This window comes from Haemaphysalis longicornis, unplaced genomic scaffold (genome assembly GCF_048455015.1).
Source record: "Haemaphysalis longicornis isolate Haplotype H1 unplaced genomic scaffold, Haemaphysalis longicornis Haplotype H1 scaffold_5, whole genome shotgun sequence".
In the NCBI taxonomy this organism is placed as follows: Eukaryota; Metazoa; Arthropoda; class Arachnida; order Ixodida; family Ixodidae; genus Haemaphysalis; species Haemaphysalis longicornis.
Genome location: NW_027526385.1, coordinates 62,322,643 through 62,341,465, shown reverse-complemented (window position 1 = coordinate 62,341,465; position 18,823 = coordinate 62,322,643). Strand labels below are relative to the sequence as shown.

General features: G+C 45.5%; 1 protein-coding gene and 1 pseudogene across 3 annotated transcripts in view; both read left to right on the top strand.

Annotated features, from left to right (window-relative positions):
- LOC144138320 (uncharacterized) overlaps positions 1-18,539 on the top strand; it is a 50,732-nt gene extending 32,193 nt beyond the window's left edge. For all 3 annotated transcript variants that reach the window (XM_077670537.1, XM_077670538.1, XM_077670539.1), the window contains exons 9-12: positions 596-854; positions 4,968-5,160; positions 14,171-14,417; positions 15,822-18,539. In XM_077670537.1, the coding sequence (XP_077526663.1) occupies positions 596-854; positions 4,968-5,160; positions 14,171-14,417; positions 15,822-16,110 (988 nt within the window). In that variant the 3' untranslated portion in view covers positions 16,111-18,539. The remainder of the gene's footprint in view (positions 1-595; positions 855-4,967; positions 5,161-14,170; positions 14,418-15,821) is intronic.
- Positions 11,187-12,980, top strand: LOC144138319 (uncharacterized; annotated as a pseudogene).
- Positions 18,540-18,823: the final 284 nt, after the last annotated feature.

Below are 18,823 nucleotides of genomic sequence, written 5' to 3'. Positions count from 1 at the left end.
CATTTTGAATAGGCTCGCTCAGCGCGGCAGTACGCCGCACTAAGCGAGCCTATTCAAAATGGCGGCCAGCCACTGGCGCTTTGCTTGGCTACGGCCGAGGATACTAGTGGCTACAATACTTTTTTTAGCGGAGCTTCTAGGCGGCGCTTAACTCTGCAAGTTTCTAGGCGGCACTTAATTAAACTTGTGAATGAGCAGCCGGTGGAAACTGCTGCACCTAGAGCATGTGGCGCAACAGGCATTTCTTCATGAAAACTTGTGAATACAGCAAAGGAAAGCTGTGTGTAAGATTTTGCAATAAATGTTCAACTGGTAATAATTTTACACAATGCTGTGCTTACGTGAGTTCTAATTATTAGAAAAAATTGTGTACATTAGTCAGGTCACAAGTTGCTCATTTGTCTTTGTGATTTGCAATGTGTACTATTCGAACTATTCGATTCGAAATTATTCGACCAAATCACTATTCGCTTCGAATTCGCTTCGAACCTCAAAATATATATTCGCCCATCCCTAGTTGTAACCAGTATTGTTGAAGTGGGTTGGGCTGTACACGAGAAAATGCGGTATATTCTCTGTGGCTGTGCACTTGCAGGGTGGAGGAGGCGAGGATCGTCGGCCTGTCGTTTGCGGTGGCCACGATGCGGAAGGGGGAGCGGGCGTGGGTGCTGGTGTCTCCCCCGTACGGCAGCGACCAGAGCAAACAGCACCCGTCCAAGTGTGCCTTTGCCGACAAGACGGTCCTGTACAAGGTCGAGCTGCTGCAGATAATCGACCCCCAGGACAAGCTCAAGCTGCACACCTTCGTGAACGACGGGGCCCTCAGGCGCATGCCCTACAGAGATGTGCTCAAGGCAAGTGGGCCGGCCGCATCTTTTGCATCTTGGAGGCGGGGAGTGTATATTTTCCTGCATATAAGCCGCGTCAGTAATTTAAAGGTAAGCATGCCTCGCAGAGGTGGGCTTAAATGTGGGCCGTGTTTGAGTCTTCAAGGCGTGGCTTCTGACACATGCCACGTTGTATTTTCGTTAGGCCGCATAAGGGGGCAGACTGGTCTTGGAGCTATTTTTTCTATTTACTAACCGATTTTAATGAAACAGCACAGTATTATGGAGTTTTTTGTGCCGATTTTAAATCTGCAATTACGTTTTTGCACGTTAAATATTTTTGAGATAATTTAGGATTAATTTCTATTAGTGTAGGCCACAATTACAAAATAACCACACCATACAAAATGGAAATTATTCGATGGCTAGGCAGACTAATGACTGAAAAATACGGTACAAGAACGTTTTTGATTTCGCTATTTCTGGTCATTTTACGACACTGAACTTCACGGTCCTTCCACACTCTGCCAGAAATGGCTCACAGGTTGTGTTAAAACACAATAATAATTTTCAGTGCTTCCATTTGAAAAATTTGTTTCCAGCATTGTATTCTCCACACATTTAGGTATCAGAAGGAAAAAAATCACAGATGTACCTGCTCTGGGCGCCGAGATGTCCAAGGGCAAAATGCTAGCTTCGCATTGCAAGAAAAGTGCTATTTCACCATCAAATTGTGCACTAACTGGGCTGTAGAGTGCACTTTAAAATGCTGTTTACTATAAAATACGGTGCCCTGTCACGAGGAAATTTGCTGACTGATAGAAAAATGACTGGATGCCGAAAATGCCATTTTTCAGAAAATGATTTTATAGCAGTTTTTTTGGCCCCCAAAGACCCATCTGCTACCATAAATAATTTAAAAGCATGCACTGCTGAAATGGGCTTAACAAGTGGTCCGCATTTGCCTCTTGGAGGTCTGGCTTGTGACATGCGTCATACCGCGCATTTTCATACTTATAAGCTGCATCAATATAATTTAAAAGCATGCGCTGCAGAGATGGTTGTACAGGGCAAGTGTGTGGCTTGTGCATCATGCAAGTGTGGGTGGGGTCACATGTCATACTGTAATTTTCCGCATATAAGCCGCATTGAGAAAACAGTGATGGCTGCGGCCTTTTCGCGGACTTCAACGAATTGGTGCTCACTTGGTTTTGTTTATTTAGTTTTTTTATTTATCACGATACCCACCGTGCCAATGTTGGCATTACAGTGGGGAGGAAACGTACAAAAAAAAAACACTCACTACAGGTTTGTACAAAACCACATCAAACAGCAACAACTGAAGTAACATAAACTGTTATACAATGGCAAACAAAGACAGCATACAATATTGAAATGAATTGCCTCATCTGCAGGCATGCGGCGAAAGTTTCACTCGACGTAAAAGATACCTCCCGCCGAGTTAGAATATTCCAGTCCGATATGGACCCTGGAAAAAAGGACATTTTAAACAGATTCGTTCTGCATGAAATTTCTTTTTACTTGAACTCTTTTGTGACCGCGCCTCCTAAAACGCTATCAATTTTTTCGCCCTTTGGGCAAGAGCAGGCTAAGCAGCCGGGGACCTGCGTCAAAAACAGCGATTTCGTGAGCGGCAGCACCATGGTAGTACCAGCTCCACACATTAGCTTTGTTTGTGGAAGCACTTTTGTGGAAGCACTTAAAATCGGCCGTTTTTCCGCCGTAACAAAACAGTTAAGTACATGATTGTAGCCGATTTGCTTCTTTCCTGCCTCAACAACCTTTACTCCATCATTGTAGCTATAAGTGTGAGCTTCTTTTATTTTTTTTTGGAAGTGATAATCATTGGACATCACCTTGGAGGGCGTACGCTATGACGTGTCTTTGTCATTCCGAGCTGTTTATTTAGTATTTAGTAGAATTTATTTAGTAGAAAAATCAATTTCAAAATGCTGTCCTCCTCTCTGCTTCCTCGCCAATTTTCTGTGGCGTTTTCGTGTGACGTCAGGAGGAGATGACTTGGCTTGACTGAGCTATACTGCACGGCTCGCCGACCTTCCAGCAGAGTCAGTCGGCCCAGCGTTCAGTCCACCGGCTGACGACGGGTCGCCGCAATTCGCTCGCTCAGTTGAAACGAAGCCACGACACGTTTGTGAATGGAAGAATGTGGCTTTCTTTACTTTGTTGGTTTGTACACTGTATCTAGTTCCAAGTCAAGGTCCCTCCACACAAGCGCTGCACAAGTGCACATGCGACGCTTCGCTGACTGAGTAGGAAAATCTAATGCCATTTGAAGGCGGGAGAAGAGTCACTGAAGTCAATATAGGTACTGAGGAAATAAAATCAATTGGCACTTTTACCGTACAGCACAAAACTAGGGAGCAGGAAGCACTTTTTTGCGCTGGGTAAACAAGCACAGCGCTCAGCAGCACGACCGCACATCTGCGAACGCTTTTCCATCTAAAAAATGCAATTGCTAGACATGAGATATTTGTGGAAATTTGGGGACGCAGCTGCACGAGCGCTATACATGAATAGTCACCTAAGCTGCTTAAAATGGTAAAACTAAATTAAAGTGTAAACTTGTTATACATTATATACCATATATATCCAGTAATGGCAGCGCTGGTGTGTGGCCGAGTGGTCTGGAGTGCTAGGCATGTCATTTTGGAAGTCACAAGTTCGAATCCTGGAGGGTACATTTTTTTTTTGTTGTAAGTTTTTCGTTTTCAGTCGATGTTTTCTATGCTGAGTTCACCATTTTTGGCCGCAATGTTCACTGCTCCACGATCTAGTTCACAGAACGCACGCAGTCTGACACTGACGCGCAAGCGAGTTCTCGTCGGCGTGCTGTAGCAGTAAGCACCGACTGCTTGCGGGCAGTGAGCACAGGCCAGAATCCACAGACCCTTGGCCTGGTGCGAACATGCTTCTTACGACACAGGCATGAGTGAGGCAAGCTCCAGATATGGGGGAAAAGCGCATGGCATTTGAGCGTCTGCGGTGGCGCGGAGGGCGTTCATCCACTGCGTAGGCCTCGGCTAGTGATTGCTACGATTCCAAGCCATCCTGGGAGGCTTATCGTAGGCATTTTACAGCCGACAACATGGCAGAAGCGCGGTACGATGATTACTGAGATATCGAGAATGCCCATCCAACGATGCCGTCGGATGTCAAGCATGTTGTTTTACAGAACCGAAACCGAAACTTGTTTGAATGCTAACCTCGGACATCGTCCAATCACGGTGCCATCTCCTCGCGACGTCACAGCTTTAGTTGGTGCGGCCACCACAGACCACGCATGGTAGTTTTTCTTCTTTCGGGCTTTATAAAATAATTACCCACTTGTCAACCGGATAAACGATGAAAAGTGTGTTAATTTGAGCAGTCTATGACGTGCAAGCAAAACCGGGAGCTTGCCAAATTCACTTCAGTGTCCCTTTAAGTGTTTTATTGGAGCCGATTTGCTGCTTCTTCGCTGCCGCAACGACCATTACTCCATCATTGTTGTTATAAGTGTGAGCTTCCTTCATTTTTTGAAGTGATAATCATTAGACATCACCAGGAGGGACGTACGCAATGAGATGTCTTTCTTGTTACGAACAATTTTTGCCACGATTATGGTGAACGCTGGAGTTTCTTTTTCTTTTTTGCCAACCTTAGCCAGTATCTATCTCTAAGTGGGTATGCTCATTTTGGCCACTTCTCCAGTCTCCCTAAGTGGGTATTCTTGGCATTTTCTTGGTATTTTTAACTGCGTACACGAAAAATTACAATTTGTTAAACAGCTTTGCTATTAAAAAAGCCTAAAGCCTTTATTGGTGGCAAGGTGGGCTCTAAGCTGGGGGGGGGGAAGGAGGTTGAAGGATGCGGAAAGGTGAAGAGAAGGAGTCTTTTGGGTGTGTTGTAGGAAGAGAGAGGGAGAGAGAGAGAGAACGCTCTTTAATGAAGTGTGGCAATGTTAGCCAGGCTAAAATGCCTAACTTTCTGCAGCAGCGTTCGATATAGGTCGAGCAAGACTGCTTCATCATCCCAACAGTGCGACTAGATGAAGAGTGGTAATGTTCACGAAATGAAGCGTTAATGCTCTCCTGTTCTGCCTTCTCCCTTTTTCCCCAGCTGTGCGACATCAGCCGGCAGCGGGCGGCCGCCTACTACAAGAGTGACCAGTTCTTCCAGGCGCTCGGCTGCTATACGGCCGCCATCCAGGCCCTTGAGGAGGCACAGACAGACGATGCCGCGGAGAACGCCGAAGGAAACAACATGCTCCTCGGCTTGTACAACAACGCCGCACTCTGCTCCATCAAGACGGGTGAGATGCATAGTGACAAGATATGTGCCCTGTTGCTTGGTAGGAGTAGTAGGTAGTAGTGGTGGCAGTGCTAGTAGTAGTGGTATTAGTAGCAGTGTTAGTACTAGCAGCAGCAGCAGTAGTAGTAGAGTAGTAGCAGCAGCGGCGGCAGCGGTGGCGGCTTTTCTGATGGAGTCGGAAAGCAAAACTGCCCGTGTGTACGCGACTTTGGCTCACATCAAAGATCTCCAGGTGGTCAAAGTTAATCCGGAGGCTTCCACTACTGTGCGCCTCATCGCCTGCGCTGCATTGGCCTGTTAAACCCTACGATCAATCAATCAATCAATCAATCAATCAGAATCAAGTAGCTGTAGTAGCAGTAGCAGCAGCAGCAGTAGGGGTTTCATAGTAGTACCGTATTTACACGATTGTAGGTTGACCCCTTTTTTCAAGTTTGACAATCCAATGTTGGGGGGTCATCTTAGAATTGAAATCGAACTTTGTGCCACTTGTAACGGCAAGAGAAATCGGGGGTGCTACGAGCTGGGGAAAGCGTAGCACCCTCGTTTCTATGGTTATGGTCGAAGCGTAGCGCTTACCATTCCATACATTCTAGCATCAAAAAGCTGATGCCGACTTTGAAAGTTGGCGTTCCCGATCTGTGCGCTTTGTCCACCGTACCTAGAGCGGCTAACCTTTCACTAGCCCGTTCGGATAACGTGATATGATTGTGCCTACAGCGCCGTGCATTGATTCAAGGGATTTGGTAATACTCATTTTGTTTATTAGGGACGAACAAAACGCTTCTTGAATGTAATGCACCCATGAATCAAAGGAAATCGCGAGCGGCCGCTAGTGTCAGCCGCCATGTTGTTTGTATTGATATCGCGCGGCAGTGCCGCTGCCGGTAGCTTCGATGGGTGTCATCTCGCAGTGAATGTGTTCTCATGATTGGGAATAAAGTTTCCCGCTCACCCCACAGCGCATGGTTGTTCCACGTGCTTATACAATAGCTGTTCTTTTTTAACATCTACTGCACGCACCACGAGCTACGGCTCTTGAGGGAGCATCCATCATTGATAAAAGAGCTGCTGTATGGGGGGTATTGGTATACAGTCTACGCCCGTTACAACGGACCCTCTGAATCCGGAAAAAAACGTCCGCTGTAGCCGAAGTATGCAGTATCCGACCGGGGGGGGGGCTATGAGCCCTACAGTGGGTACTTTGACCGATATTGCATGCATAGCACCTCTGCACAGTGTTCGCGCGAGGGCAAAGAATCGCGTAAACACCGTTTCCAAAACTTAGCACCTGCACTTCGAAAAGGCCTAGCGCATGTGGTCAAGCGTGTAAAGACGCAAGATGAGCTGAGCAAATAACGGAAGAATATAACTAGGCGCAATTATAAACCAGCTATAAAACATCAGTCGTGCCCATCAGCATTAGCTAGGCTCTTTTAAATCCCCTCACGACGAGGCAGGTTTTCCCGAAACCGTTCGTCAAACAAATCGGATCGCTGCCCGACGTTCCCTCAAGGCAGATTCCACATTTTTAGCGATTTTATTCTGGTCATTGAAACAGATGTAATGAAATAATTTGATGACAGTCAGCTGTAAAATCGAAAGTTAGACCAGTTGGACTGCGCACGGTTACCGGCAGATTGCACACAATGGATGGGGAACAACCCCTACTTGAGGCATTTCTTACCTTTTTCACCGAACGGAACGGGAACGATGCATGCCTGGGAATAATAAAAGCCGAACTTCACTGAACCCGAGTTTTTTATTACATAAAAAAACTGACGAGGGCAGACTCGCCTCCGAGTGCACCACTTCGAGTATTCGATTGCCCTGTTTTCAATCTCACCGGAGTCGCGTTTACCGGCAGCGGCCTTGTTCTTGACGGTACAGCGGACACTGTGCTTAGACAGGCCTGTACTTCTGGCGATGTCAGCCTGTTTTTCCTCGTGTTCAACAGCGTTAATTACGCTTAATTTATCCGACAGTGAAATCAGCTACCCTGCCGCTGATGCCACTGGTCGCACAAAAAAAAAGCCACTGGCTTGGCTTGGCTGCGCCAACGACCCGGCTGCCAGCAATGTTGCCAAACATAATAGTTTTCTTGCCAAAATAAACGAAAAAGCACACCGGGCGCTGGCCCCGCGGAAGTCCGCTATAAACGTTCAGTCGAAACAATTTTCGCCTAAAATTTAGTCTGTTGTAGCCGATAGTCTGCTCTAGCCGGGTTCGTTGTGAGCGGAGTGGACTCCATTTAAAATGCATGGGTACCAGACAAACCAACAGAAATGGTCTGTTGTAACCGAAAGTCTGTTGTTGCCGGATCCGCTGTAACGAGCGTAGACTGTATATAGTTGACAAAAGAGCTTCTCCTTGTGAAATGACTTTCTAGGCAGCCGCGTGTTCTTGTGTCACTTCTGTGTTGTGCTGAATCGTCCCGTCTGTCATGAGTGCCCTGGGCCATCACACCTGGTAAATCTTTTGAAAAGATTTTCCAAGGGGCTCTCTCAGCGCTCGTTCACAGCAGTGTTCAAACAGGCTGATTCCTATGCTCGCTTTTTTATTATTATTATTTTTTTTTTTTGAGAGAGAGATTTTATAAGGGGTGGGGGGGTGGGAACCTACATTCGAGTCGACTTACAATCATGTAAATACGGTAGTGGTAGTAGCAGTAGTAAGACTAGTAGTGGTAGTAGTAAGAGTAGTAGTGCATTCACATTACAAACCCAGTTATTGGAGGGGATGCAGACCTTGAATACTGGAAAGCTGTGAAAAAGTAGACTTTCAGGGAACCATGCTTGTGTGTTGCGCAGCTTATAACCATTGAAGTACCCAAAAAGGTTTTCTGCTTCAGCACACACACACAAAAAAGAACACGGACGAAGAAGACAAGGACGTACAAGTGCTACTTCGTGCTGGATTTTATTGAATGAAAATTAAATATGTATGAGTTGAAAGACAGCTGTCAAGAGATACACAAAAGATCAAAATTACACAAACAATTAGAATAACAAACCTTGGCTGTACCACGCGTGTCAGTCACTACCATGCATGACCAGTTCTTTTTTAAGAACGCTGATTCTTTTTCCAAAAAAGGCTGTTGATATCGAACTGACACATTTCAAATCACCCAGTTGCATTTCATCTGCCTCCGCTATCTCGCGCGTGCATTGACCTAAATCATGTGGCTGAATTTTCAAAGTATGGCTCACACCCGAATTCACCACAGTTGAGTTGAGAAGTGCACATTTCTTTTCTTTTCTGCATGTTCTGATGCTCGCATAGCCTCAAGTTGACGCACCATGCAATCTGTCTTACATATACCCTTCCACAGGCCAATGGAGCATGGTAAACGCTGCTATCACATTCGAAGTACCGTATTTTCCGGTCTATAAGTTGCACTTTTGTACAAGTCCCCCTGAAAACGACAGTTTTTCAGAAGAAAAACGTATATAAGTCACACCGGTGTATAAGACGCACAGGTGTGGAAAACGCACTTGTTAATCAGGTAAACTCATACAGGATGAGTTCATCAGAAAGTGCGGTGAAAGTACATGGTTGGGGCGGCCGCCGCTGACTCTGAACGCATCCCCCGGTAAGCAGTGCTAGACACTTGCATCTACCATCCAAAGTCTAGACAGAACTAACTTCTCAAAAATGGTTTATTGATACACACCGATGGCATGTACTTACAGACGGCGTTTAGGCAAAACCATCGAAGCCTTCTTCCTCCGACTCGCTAACAAGTAATTCATTCATTTAGACCATAGAGCTGTGTCTCTTAATGAGCGCTGACATCACGCAGCACACGGGCACCTTTTCAAGCGCAGACCACGCGCGGCCACCATGTACCGGACTTATTCCATACATAAGTCGCACGGGTGGATAGGGCGTACCCACGAAAATTTCAGAAAAAACCATGACTTATGCACCGGAAATTACGGTACTTGTTGTGATGCCCAACACTTCAGCCCATCTTTGCTTTTTCCTCTGGACATGTGCCTTTACGAAGCTGCGAAAGCTTCAGTGGTGTGGACATGAAAACTTGAAGCTGGGGTTTGGGTTGTTATGTCCGAACCACTGGAATGTTTAAGAGAAAAAAATTCTCACTGTGAAACTTTATGGTTACCAGGGCGGCATTTTTTTCTATCTCTTAGCAAAATTAGAGCTTTCTGTGACGAATTAAAAATGGCAGCTGAAAGCATTGGTGTGTAGTCTTTCGTCTTCAGTATTTTAAAAAATGTTACGTATCACTTCCAAAATTGAAGTACCACTTTTGGAAGTGATACTTCAGGAATTGTGTTTTTATTTCGTACACCACAGATTCAGATGTGTGCCTGGTTTGAGGGAAAGTTCATCCATATATATCTAGAGCACAAAGACCCTCCGGGACAATTCTGTCCTGTTTGATTATAGCATCCAGCCAAAATGTGGAAGTGTAGATCAAAAAGGACAGCAGACTGTTTAAGAGTTTGTTAGTGCAAAAGTTCTTTGTTAATCTTGGATTTAAAATTCTTTTGCAGGATTTTGTTACATGACAATTTTCTACGAAAGATCGGAAGTAATGGATAATAATAATAATATGATGATGATGATTGCTATTGGTTTCCCCTTTGAAGCGGGGTGATGACATGTCATCTTACCGAAAAGGACTAATATAACCATGTTTTACACTCTTGGTTTAATACTAGCGCTGCTTAGAGCAGGCACTAAAGCTTATTAGGCACAAAATACTTTTTTTTTTCCCTGTTACAGGTGGTAACTGTCTTAGGCAATATTTCCCTCTCTGCTTTTCGTCCACCAGCATTCTAATCTTCTTTTCGTCCCCTCGACAGCCTTGAAGTTAACTTCCTCTGTGATACCCTTAAATCCTAGGGCTTCTGGAAGCCCAATATTCCCTTCATGTAGATTTGAATGAATACCCTCACATTCTAACACTATGTGCCGCATAGTTTCTGTTTCTTTTTCGCAGACCACGCATACCCAATCATTTTGTGAATACTTCCCCACAAAACTCTTACAGGGTGCGCACAGGTCCTTGAAAACCTTGAATACCCTTGAATTCCAGAAGTCTGTTTTCAAGGCCCTTGAAAACCTTGAATTTTTTACAAGTCCTTGAAAAGTCTTGAATTTCTTGAATTCTAGATTTAATTTAGTAATTGTCATCAAGAAAACGGACTTTGTTGCTGAACTTTTGTTCTTGTTTAATCATTCTGAACCGCAGTCAAGAAAACACCGGTTTTTATACCTCTGTAGCCGATTCTGTTAGGCAGCTGGCAACACTGAAGACAACGAGCCGTTTCCATCCCCATCGCTATCGCATCGCTACCTCGCCATCACTCGCTGAGTCATACGGCCGCGTCCGTGCGCTAGTATTCGTCTAATCGTGATTTCAGCGCTTTTTGAACGTGGCTTCTTCGGTTCAGTGAAAGTGATGTGTTGATATGTGAGACAATGCCCGGGAAAAGCAAGTTTCAGACTACGTGGCTCCACCATGACGACTACAAGCAGTGGATTGCACCGGACACAACAAGTCCGCATCGGGCTAAGTGCAAGCTTTGCTGCAAAACCTTTGATGTGACTGCCATGGGTGAATCGGCTTTGAAAAGCCACATGAAAAGTGCCAAGCATATTGCTGCAGTGAATATAACGCAAGGTCGCGTGTTGGACAGCCATCTCACTGCTGTCGCGAGAGAGACAGGGCAGTCCGCTACCACGGCTCCGTTGCCGTCACCAAGCCTAAACGACGCTTGCAAAACGCACGAGCTTGTTACTGACGCTGAAATTATTTGGACTCTGAAAGTCGTCACATCCCACATGTCGTACCGGATGTCATCGCAAGCAGGGGAGTTATTTCAGCGCATGTTCCCGGACAGTGAAGTGGCAAAGGCGTTTTCGTGTGGTGAAAAGAAATGCGCCTATGTGACATGTCATGGTCTGAGGCCTTTCTTTCTCAGCTTTGCAGCGAGAGATAGAACAGTGTGAAGTTTTTGTGGTACTTTTCGATGAGTCGGCAAATGACCGTCTCCAAAGCAAGCAAATGGATGTGCACGTGAGGTGTTGGGACTCCGCTCAGAAAGTGACGACGAGGTATTATACCTCCGTTTTTCTGGGGCATTCTACAGCTGATGACATCCAGGAGAAGTTGCTGAGTGCCCTTGAGCCATTGCCCCTTGCAAAAGTTCTTCAGATATCTATGGATGGTCCAAATGTTAATCTGAAGTTCTTTAGGCACATCCAAGTGCACTTGCAACAAAATTACCAGGTTCAATGTGTGGACTTAGGCACTTGCGGGCTTCACACAGTGCACAACGCTTACAGGGCAGGAGTTTCAGCAACTAAATGGGGACTTGATTGCCTGTTGTCTAGTCTGAATGCACTTTTTGAAGATGCCCCAGCACGGAGAGAGGACTTTTCTGCAGTCACCGGCCAGCACACTTTTCCTCTCAAGTTTGTCGCCCACCGGTGGTTAGAGAATGTCCCTGTAATTGAGCGAGCGTTGTTGGTGTGGTCTGACATCAACAAGTACATTGAGGCTGCTAGAAAAAAAGCTGTCAACCTGCCTAAATGTGCCTCGTTTAACAACTTGTTGGAGTTCAGCTGTGATGCTTTGCTCCCAGCAAAGTTGAATTTTGCATTGTGTGTGGCAAATGCACTGAAGCCTTTTTTGGTAGAGTACCAGACAGACAAAGCAATGGCCTTTTTCCTCGCAAGGGATTTAGAGACTGTTCTAAGGAAGCTGTTCACAAAGTTTCTGAAATGTTCAGTCCTGTCTGCCAAAGGAATCGTGGGCCTGCTGAAGGTCGACCTTGAGAATGCTGAGAACCATATTCCACTAGAAAAGGTGGATATAGGCTACAAGGCAGAGCAAATCATCAAGAATTCTGATGCAAGCGCAAAGGATGTGTTTCAGTTCCGGATGGAATGTAAACAGTTCTTGATCTATGCCACAAAGAGGTTCTAGAGAGAAGCCCCCTGAAGTTTGCATTTGTTAGGGGCCTTTCTTCACTGGACCCAAGACAGATGTGTACAAAGCCAGACGAATGCCTTCCTCTTTTCAGAAAAGTGTTGGATACCCTCATCACTGTGGGTAGAATGGCTGACCACGTTCGAGACACAGTGTTGGCTGAGTACACGGAGCTCCTGCATGAGCAAAAACATAAACTTAGACAATTTGACAAGGGCACTGATAGGCTGGATGAATTCTATGCTGACCTCTTGAAGTTCAATTCAACCTACTCGGAGTTGTGGAGCATTGTGAAACTTCTGCTTGTCCTCAGTCACGGCCAAGCAACAGTTGAACGTGGATTCAGTGTGAACCGGCAGGTGTGCGTAGAGAACTTGAAGGAGCTTTCATACGTGTCGCAACGGGTTGTGTGTGATGCGGTTGAGAAGGCAGGTGGTGTCCTACAAATTCCAATCACTAAGGAACTGAGGATTGCTGTGTCGGCAGCTAGGCAGAGGTACGGAGCATACCTGGAAGCCCAGAAAAAGCAGGACCTTGATGCTTCAAAGCAGAGGAAAAAGCACTGCATAGAGGAAGAGCTTGACGCAATGAAAAGAAAGAAACAAAAGCTGGAAGCCACAATTGATGACCTCGTGGCTTCTGCAGATGCCTATGCGGAAAAAGCAGAGGCAGAAAATGATGTGACACACATTGTCAAGTCAAATAGCCTCAGGAAGACGGCAAAGGACAAGACAGCTGAGCTTCACTCGATCAAGGTCCAAATTCAGCAAAAGCGACTGGAGCTCCCCTGAAGAGGGTGGCTAGGAGGAGCTGCTTAATTTTTTTTTTTGCTTTGTGCAGTTAATGCTATTTGGGGCAATAGAATAATTTTCTATTGTGTGTGACATGAACAAATCTGTATTGTGATAAATGATAAACCTATTCTTATTTTTTCTGTTCAGTGCAAGCAAATTTGCATTGTGAGATTTTTTTCTTTGTGCAATAAATATGTCGGGCATTTTGAAAGCCTTGTCTGCAGATCTTTGATGTAAAAAAATCAAAATAACCTCGCGCAGAGGGCCTTGAAAAATCCTCCCACAGGGGCTTGAAAGTCCTTGAAAACCCTTGAATTTTTCTCTTCGAAACCTGTACGAACCCTGTCTTAGTTCGCAGGCAACCTGCTCTAGCCTCAAAAAGCAAAGCACTGCCCTGGGAATTATCGTAGAAATTTTCCTTTCTGATGTTCAATTTCTCAGCCCTGTACATCTCTAACGACGTTTTAGCTTCCATTTTTTCCCTTCATTTAATCGTTTCAATCTGCCTTGCCTCTTTTTTGGTTACCTTGGCTGTTTTGGATTCTCCACTGTTCTTTCCGTATTTCATCGTTAGCCTTAATAAATAAGCACAAAAAGTTCTTTTGCTTAGAGATTTAAAGGCTAACTGCACTCAAAATTTCGACTTCTTGAAAACCTCATTTTTGTATAGTCTGTCTAAAAAGACTCCAGGATGCACGTATCTACGACGCAAACGGCCATCAAAAATCGGCGATTTTGAAAGACATTGAGAAGAGCGTGGCCATTACAAGTGACATTGCAGCTGGCCCAGCCAGCGACCGAGTGTCCTCAAGTGGCCTGCCTGCCAAAGGATGCCTGCGCGCAATTTGTCCTGCTTGCAGCAGACCTAGGAGAAAAGCGCCCATGGGAGCTTGACCGGTTCTTGTGGCTGGCCGAAGGAAAACGCACCCGGCTGGCCGCATTGTCACGTCCACTTTATACTTGTTTGCACGTTCCGGCGGCAGGTGCAGCGTCGCCTGCGACGGAGCTATTTCTTCCGTTTATAACTTATTAACAAATTTCATGGGGCTACCAGTTATGTCCCAGTCGGTTTGTGGTATGTACTGTAGGTTCACAGTAAATTTGGCCGAAATGAAATTTGAGTGCAGTTGGACTTTAATAAAAAAAAACGAGGGAGTTGAGTTGGGGGTATCTTTGTGGCATGTTCAAATATCATGGCTAGTTTTGCAACTTCATCTATTAATAAAAAGACTGCTCATCTCCCCTCGCTGCAGGCAAGGGGAAACTGGCAGTGATGTACGCCGAGCGTGCCCTGGAGCGAAACCCGCAGGATGCCAATGCCCTGTACCGGTGCGGCGTGGGCCTGAAGATGCAGAGCAAGTTCGACAAGGCCACGCAGTGCCTCTTCAAGGCCCTCAAGCTGAGACCCAACTCGGTGGCCATCGCGGAGGAGCTGCGCGTTGTCGGGAGCCTCAAGCGCCTCCAGCTGGCCTCTTCCGACGAGACCGCCTTCTGCCCCCGGCAAGTAGCCTCGTGCTGGGGGTTGCGAATCCGGGGCTAATTTGCTTCGTAAATATGGAGTCCCTCATTCTCAGGATTGATAGCATTTGAGATGAGAATCATAGAAAGGGGCTTCTGAAACTGGGTTTTAAGTGCTATATTCTGAGAAATCTGGTTGTGTTTCTTCCAAACCCGAAAATACCGTATTTTCGTGCGTATAACCCGCCCCGTCATATAATCCGCACCCCCACTTTCAGCCCGCTGGAAAGGAAAAAGAAATCCTCGCGTATTGCCCGCACATTTGATACAGGAAAGGCTGCACCGAAGCTGCTGCTCAAGCAACACATCACGTACAAATTAGAAAGAAAAAGCGTATATTTAGCAAGTGGAATGCAGTGACTGCAAGGCCAAAGTGACAATTCACTCAGTGTCCCTGCTCTTGCTAGCGCTATCACTTCAGCCGCAGTTCTCACTGTTGTGCAGAAAGAAGGTCATGGTCACGGCACAACGCAACGCGCACTGGCGTGAAGCTGCACTAATGGGAAAACCACGCGTATTATCCGCACCCCTGCTTTTCCACTGAAATTTTCGCATACTTGGTGCGGGTTATACATGCAAAAATACGGTATTGTTCAGCATCATGAGCTCACCTCCTCCTATGACGCTGCCTGCTGTCTCCGTCAAGTTGATTTGTGCAAGGGCTCGCGAGTCCGCGAAGCTGGTTTGCTTTGTAAATGGGGTGTTTTCTTCTTAGGTTTTGTCATTTGAAGTTACGGTGGTGGAAAGGGTTTGCTACAAAGGGGATATTGGGTTTTAATTGCCATCTTTTGGGAAATCTGGTTTATGTCTCATGAACGGGAAAATATTTTTCAGCACCATGAATATGCGACAAGCATTGACATGGTAATGTGTACCGAAACGCTTGCAACAGTGCTAGAATAAGGTTGTCAAATCCGCATTATTTTTGAGAAGTGTTAGCCTTTTTGATCTTATTAATGAAGTACCACTTTGTCTTGTAATGAGTAAGAACCTTGGAGGGTCATTCGCTACTGTAATACAACCCAATTTCTAAAATAATTAAACTAAGATTTTCATAAAGTATGCAAATTCGCTTTTGAAAAAAAAAAATCTTGTCCTAGTGTGAAGAACAATGAAGAAGATTCAAATACAGCGTGATAGGAATCGGGTGTCACTGGCATGTGAGCCAGATGAGGTATCTCCACACCAGGAAGCCAGCAGTCTGGGTTGTTTTTGCAGACTCCAGAACGCTACCGGTTTAAAGCATGCTACTCTACTCTACAGCGCAGACAGTGTCTCTGCTCTTTGCCAGTCAATCACTCGTTTTCAATCAACCAATAATTTCAGTGGCCGATAGCTTCAGTCAAATCCATGGTCAGCGCCTGAGATTGTTTTGTTCTTCCTCAGTCCTGACAGGAAGTTACAGACCAGCCACGAACAGCTGCCCCCCGCCAGTGGCAAGGACAGCCTCCCAGTCGAGTGGCAGACAGTGAGCTCCAGGATGAGGAGTCGCATTCGCGAGCGGCTGGAGAGCCTGAGGGTGGCAAAGCCAGGCACATCCCTGTCCTTCACGGTGGGCTTCAACGACGTCCACATCGACTTCATCCGCACCACTTGCTGGATGATGGGGCTGCGGTGCGAGCTCTTGCAGGACGGGGTCATTGTGTATGGCCCCTCGGGAGATGAGAGCAGCTAGCTTTCGCGCTCAACCTGAACGCCCGGGGGTTAAATTAAGGAGTCATCATGGAGTGATCGTACACCACTAAAATTAGAGTGGTGCTGGCTGTGGGGCTTGGTCTTTGGAAGAAGTTGAGTTAGTCTTGTCGACGAGTTGTATACGCTCCCTATACGCTCCCTAAAGTGATGTTTTTGCTTAGGTGAGGGGCCAGCTCTTGAACACTCCGGTGTTATATTAAGGAGTCATGGAAGAGTCACCATGTACACTCTAAAAGTGATTGGGTAGCTTTCATACTCAACCGGAATGCTCGGGCGTTAAGTTAGAGTCATGGAGGAGTCGCTGTGTACACCCCCTTAAGCAAGAGGGACTGTGCCAGCTTTGGTGCTTAATTTTTGCCACCGAGTTGAGTTATTGCCAGAGGAGTGATCGTTTGCACCCCTGAAGTGAAAATAGCTCCTCATTTCTGTGCTTTATCTCAGTACCAAGCATGCTTGAGCTTAAATGAAGGATTACTCCCACATGTGGAGGGGTGTTGATGTACACTCCCCAAGCGAGATGAAGTGCTAATTAGGGGGCTTGATCTGGACACTAATTTCAATGACTACTAATTTAAGGAGTGTGCTTAAGCAAAGCAGTATATATATACCCCATCTACTGTGAAGGCAGCACAACTTTTACCTTTGGTGCTTATTATAGACATTACGGAGTTAAATTTCGGTTTGTCTGCTATGGAGTCATTATGTACTCCCCCCAAAAAGGAATAACTAAGTCGAACACCTTCTAAACTAAGAAGGTTGTTGGCTTAAGCACTTGATGAAGAGGTGGAGCTGAGTTGATGTTCATTCATACAGTGCTTGGTTGGGTGACCATGCAGTTAGCAATCCAGCTTGTCCATGCTAAGCATTTCGTTTGGGCTAGGTATGTTTGTTAGTTTTAACTTTCGATTGTGGTTTTACTTACACCCATGTTCGATTAGTTCAGAGATCTAGATTTGAAACCATTTGGGGGATGTATGCTGTGCAGAGGATAAATCTGCATTCATTTGTCCTATCTTGAGCAGGGTCCAACATTTATGAGGGGTTATATTGTTACGGGGATCAGTGTGTATCAGTATCAATGTGTATCAGTATTTGAGCTAGTCCACGTAGACTGTCTGTCGCCCTATGCAGTCCGTTTCACCAGATTGTATCCGTTCCAGATACGGTCAGTTTCACCGTTACCTACAACCACAAGACCAGTGATGTTTTCGTGAAATTACTGCCGAGTTTTGTTGCCTCAGCATCCCATACTGTTTTTAGCATCTATGTCTTAGTGTTCCATCTAGTCACTGCCCAGGTCACCACTTTTGGAAAGTGGTCTTACAAACACTTTGCATCTGCATCAGCTCCAATCTTGTAGCTGTGTAGGGTTACTGTATGAAAAAGTGTTGACTGAATGAAGCCAGAGGGGCCAACTAGCTGCAAATACGTCTTGAGCTGAGCCCAGTTGTGTTTTTCATATGTAATCGGTTTCCTTTTTAGTCCACTCGTTGCATTTTGCCTATCGAACCGATTTCGTGGTTCCTACTCTGACTTCACCTGCGTTACCTGTTTCCGAAATAAGTAATTGGTTGCATTGGCTCGAAGATTGCGCTTTCTGCTTACGGAATCAATTCATTTTTAATTAAATTTGTGCATTTTCAATAATATTCTAGCCAGTCTGTGCCTAGTGAGCTCATTCTTGTCATTTTTTTTGGTTTGCAAGATTTAAAGTATGTGCCCTTCTGCTTAAGTTAATACCTCTGTTATTTGTTCATTTGGGAAATGGAAGTATGGTTAGTCTCTTTAAGCTTTCTGCATTGTGTGGCATAATCATTGCCCACCACTGATATTATGCGCACTATCTCGAGGCTTGAAACTTGGTGCTTGCAGGGAAGAAGTCAAATGTGCAGGTTGGCTGAATCAACTGAGTTATGGATGGCGGTTAACTGTACCCAAGTTAACGTATTATGTTATTGCAGGTGCGTTTGTTTGCCAGCTAGTAGTTCCTGCATAGTCATGTGACTGTTTATTTTTTAACAACAGCGGGGTGATTGCGCATTTATATGTTCCTACAATCCATTCAATGTTTGAATCTGGTCTCGCTCAGTCTAGCTTTGATGCCAGTTGAAAGCATCACTTAAAGCTGTACCTGACCTTGTCCATTTTGTTTTTATTTTAAAGCCTATAAAGCATTGGCTCATGTGTTGATTGATGCACACTGCAATACTCATTTTCTCTATATGCCAAAGATGTTTGTTTGGTGATATAAGAATGCTGCGTGGCACACGTAAATATCTGGGTTCTGGGCTGCTTTGTTTCGCCCAGCAACATGTGATCTCAAATGTGCCTTCACTCTTTTTGTCGAAGAGTTCGACCTGTGATGTTCAACTTTTCCAAATAAAAAGCTTTTGTTCTTATTCCAGTTTACCACAGAGCTGTGTTTACTTTACTGGCACACACTGTCATTACTTTGTGCATCTTTACACTGTAAAATAATTTACAGCCTTGAGGGGGTAAATTACTCCGGCGTGGAGCAGCTGCGCCATTTGCTCCATTGAGCACCAAACGCGTTTACCTGCGCCATCCTGGCCTGAACCGCCCCTGTTGCGCCAAACTCGTCTATCAGCGCCGTCTTGCACCGCAGCGCCTGAATTGAGTCACGAGATACCACCGATGCTGTGGTGGTGGAAAGGGGGTGCTACGAAGGTGGA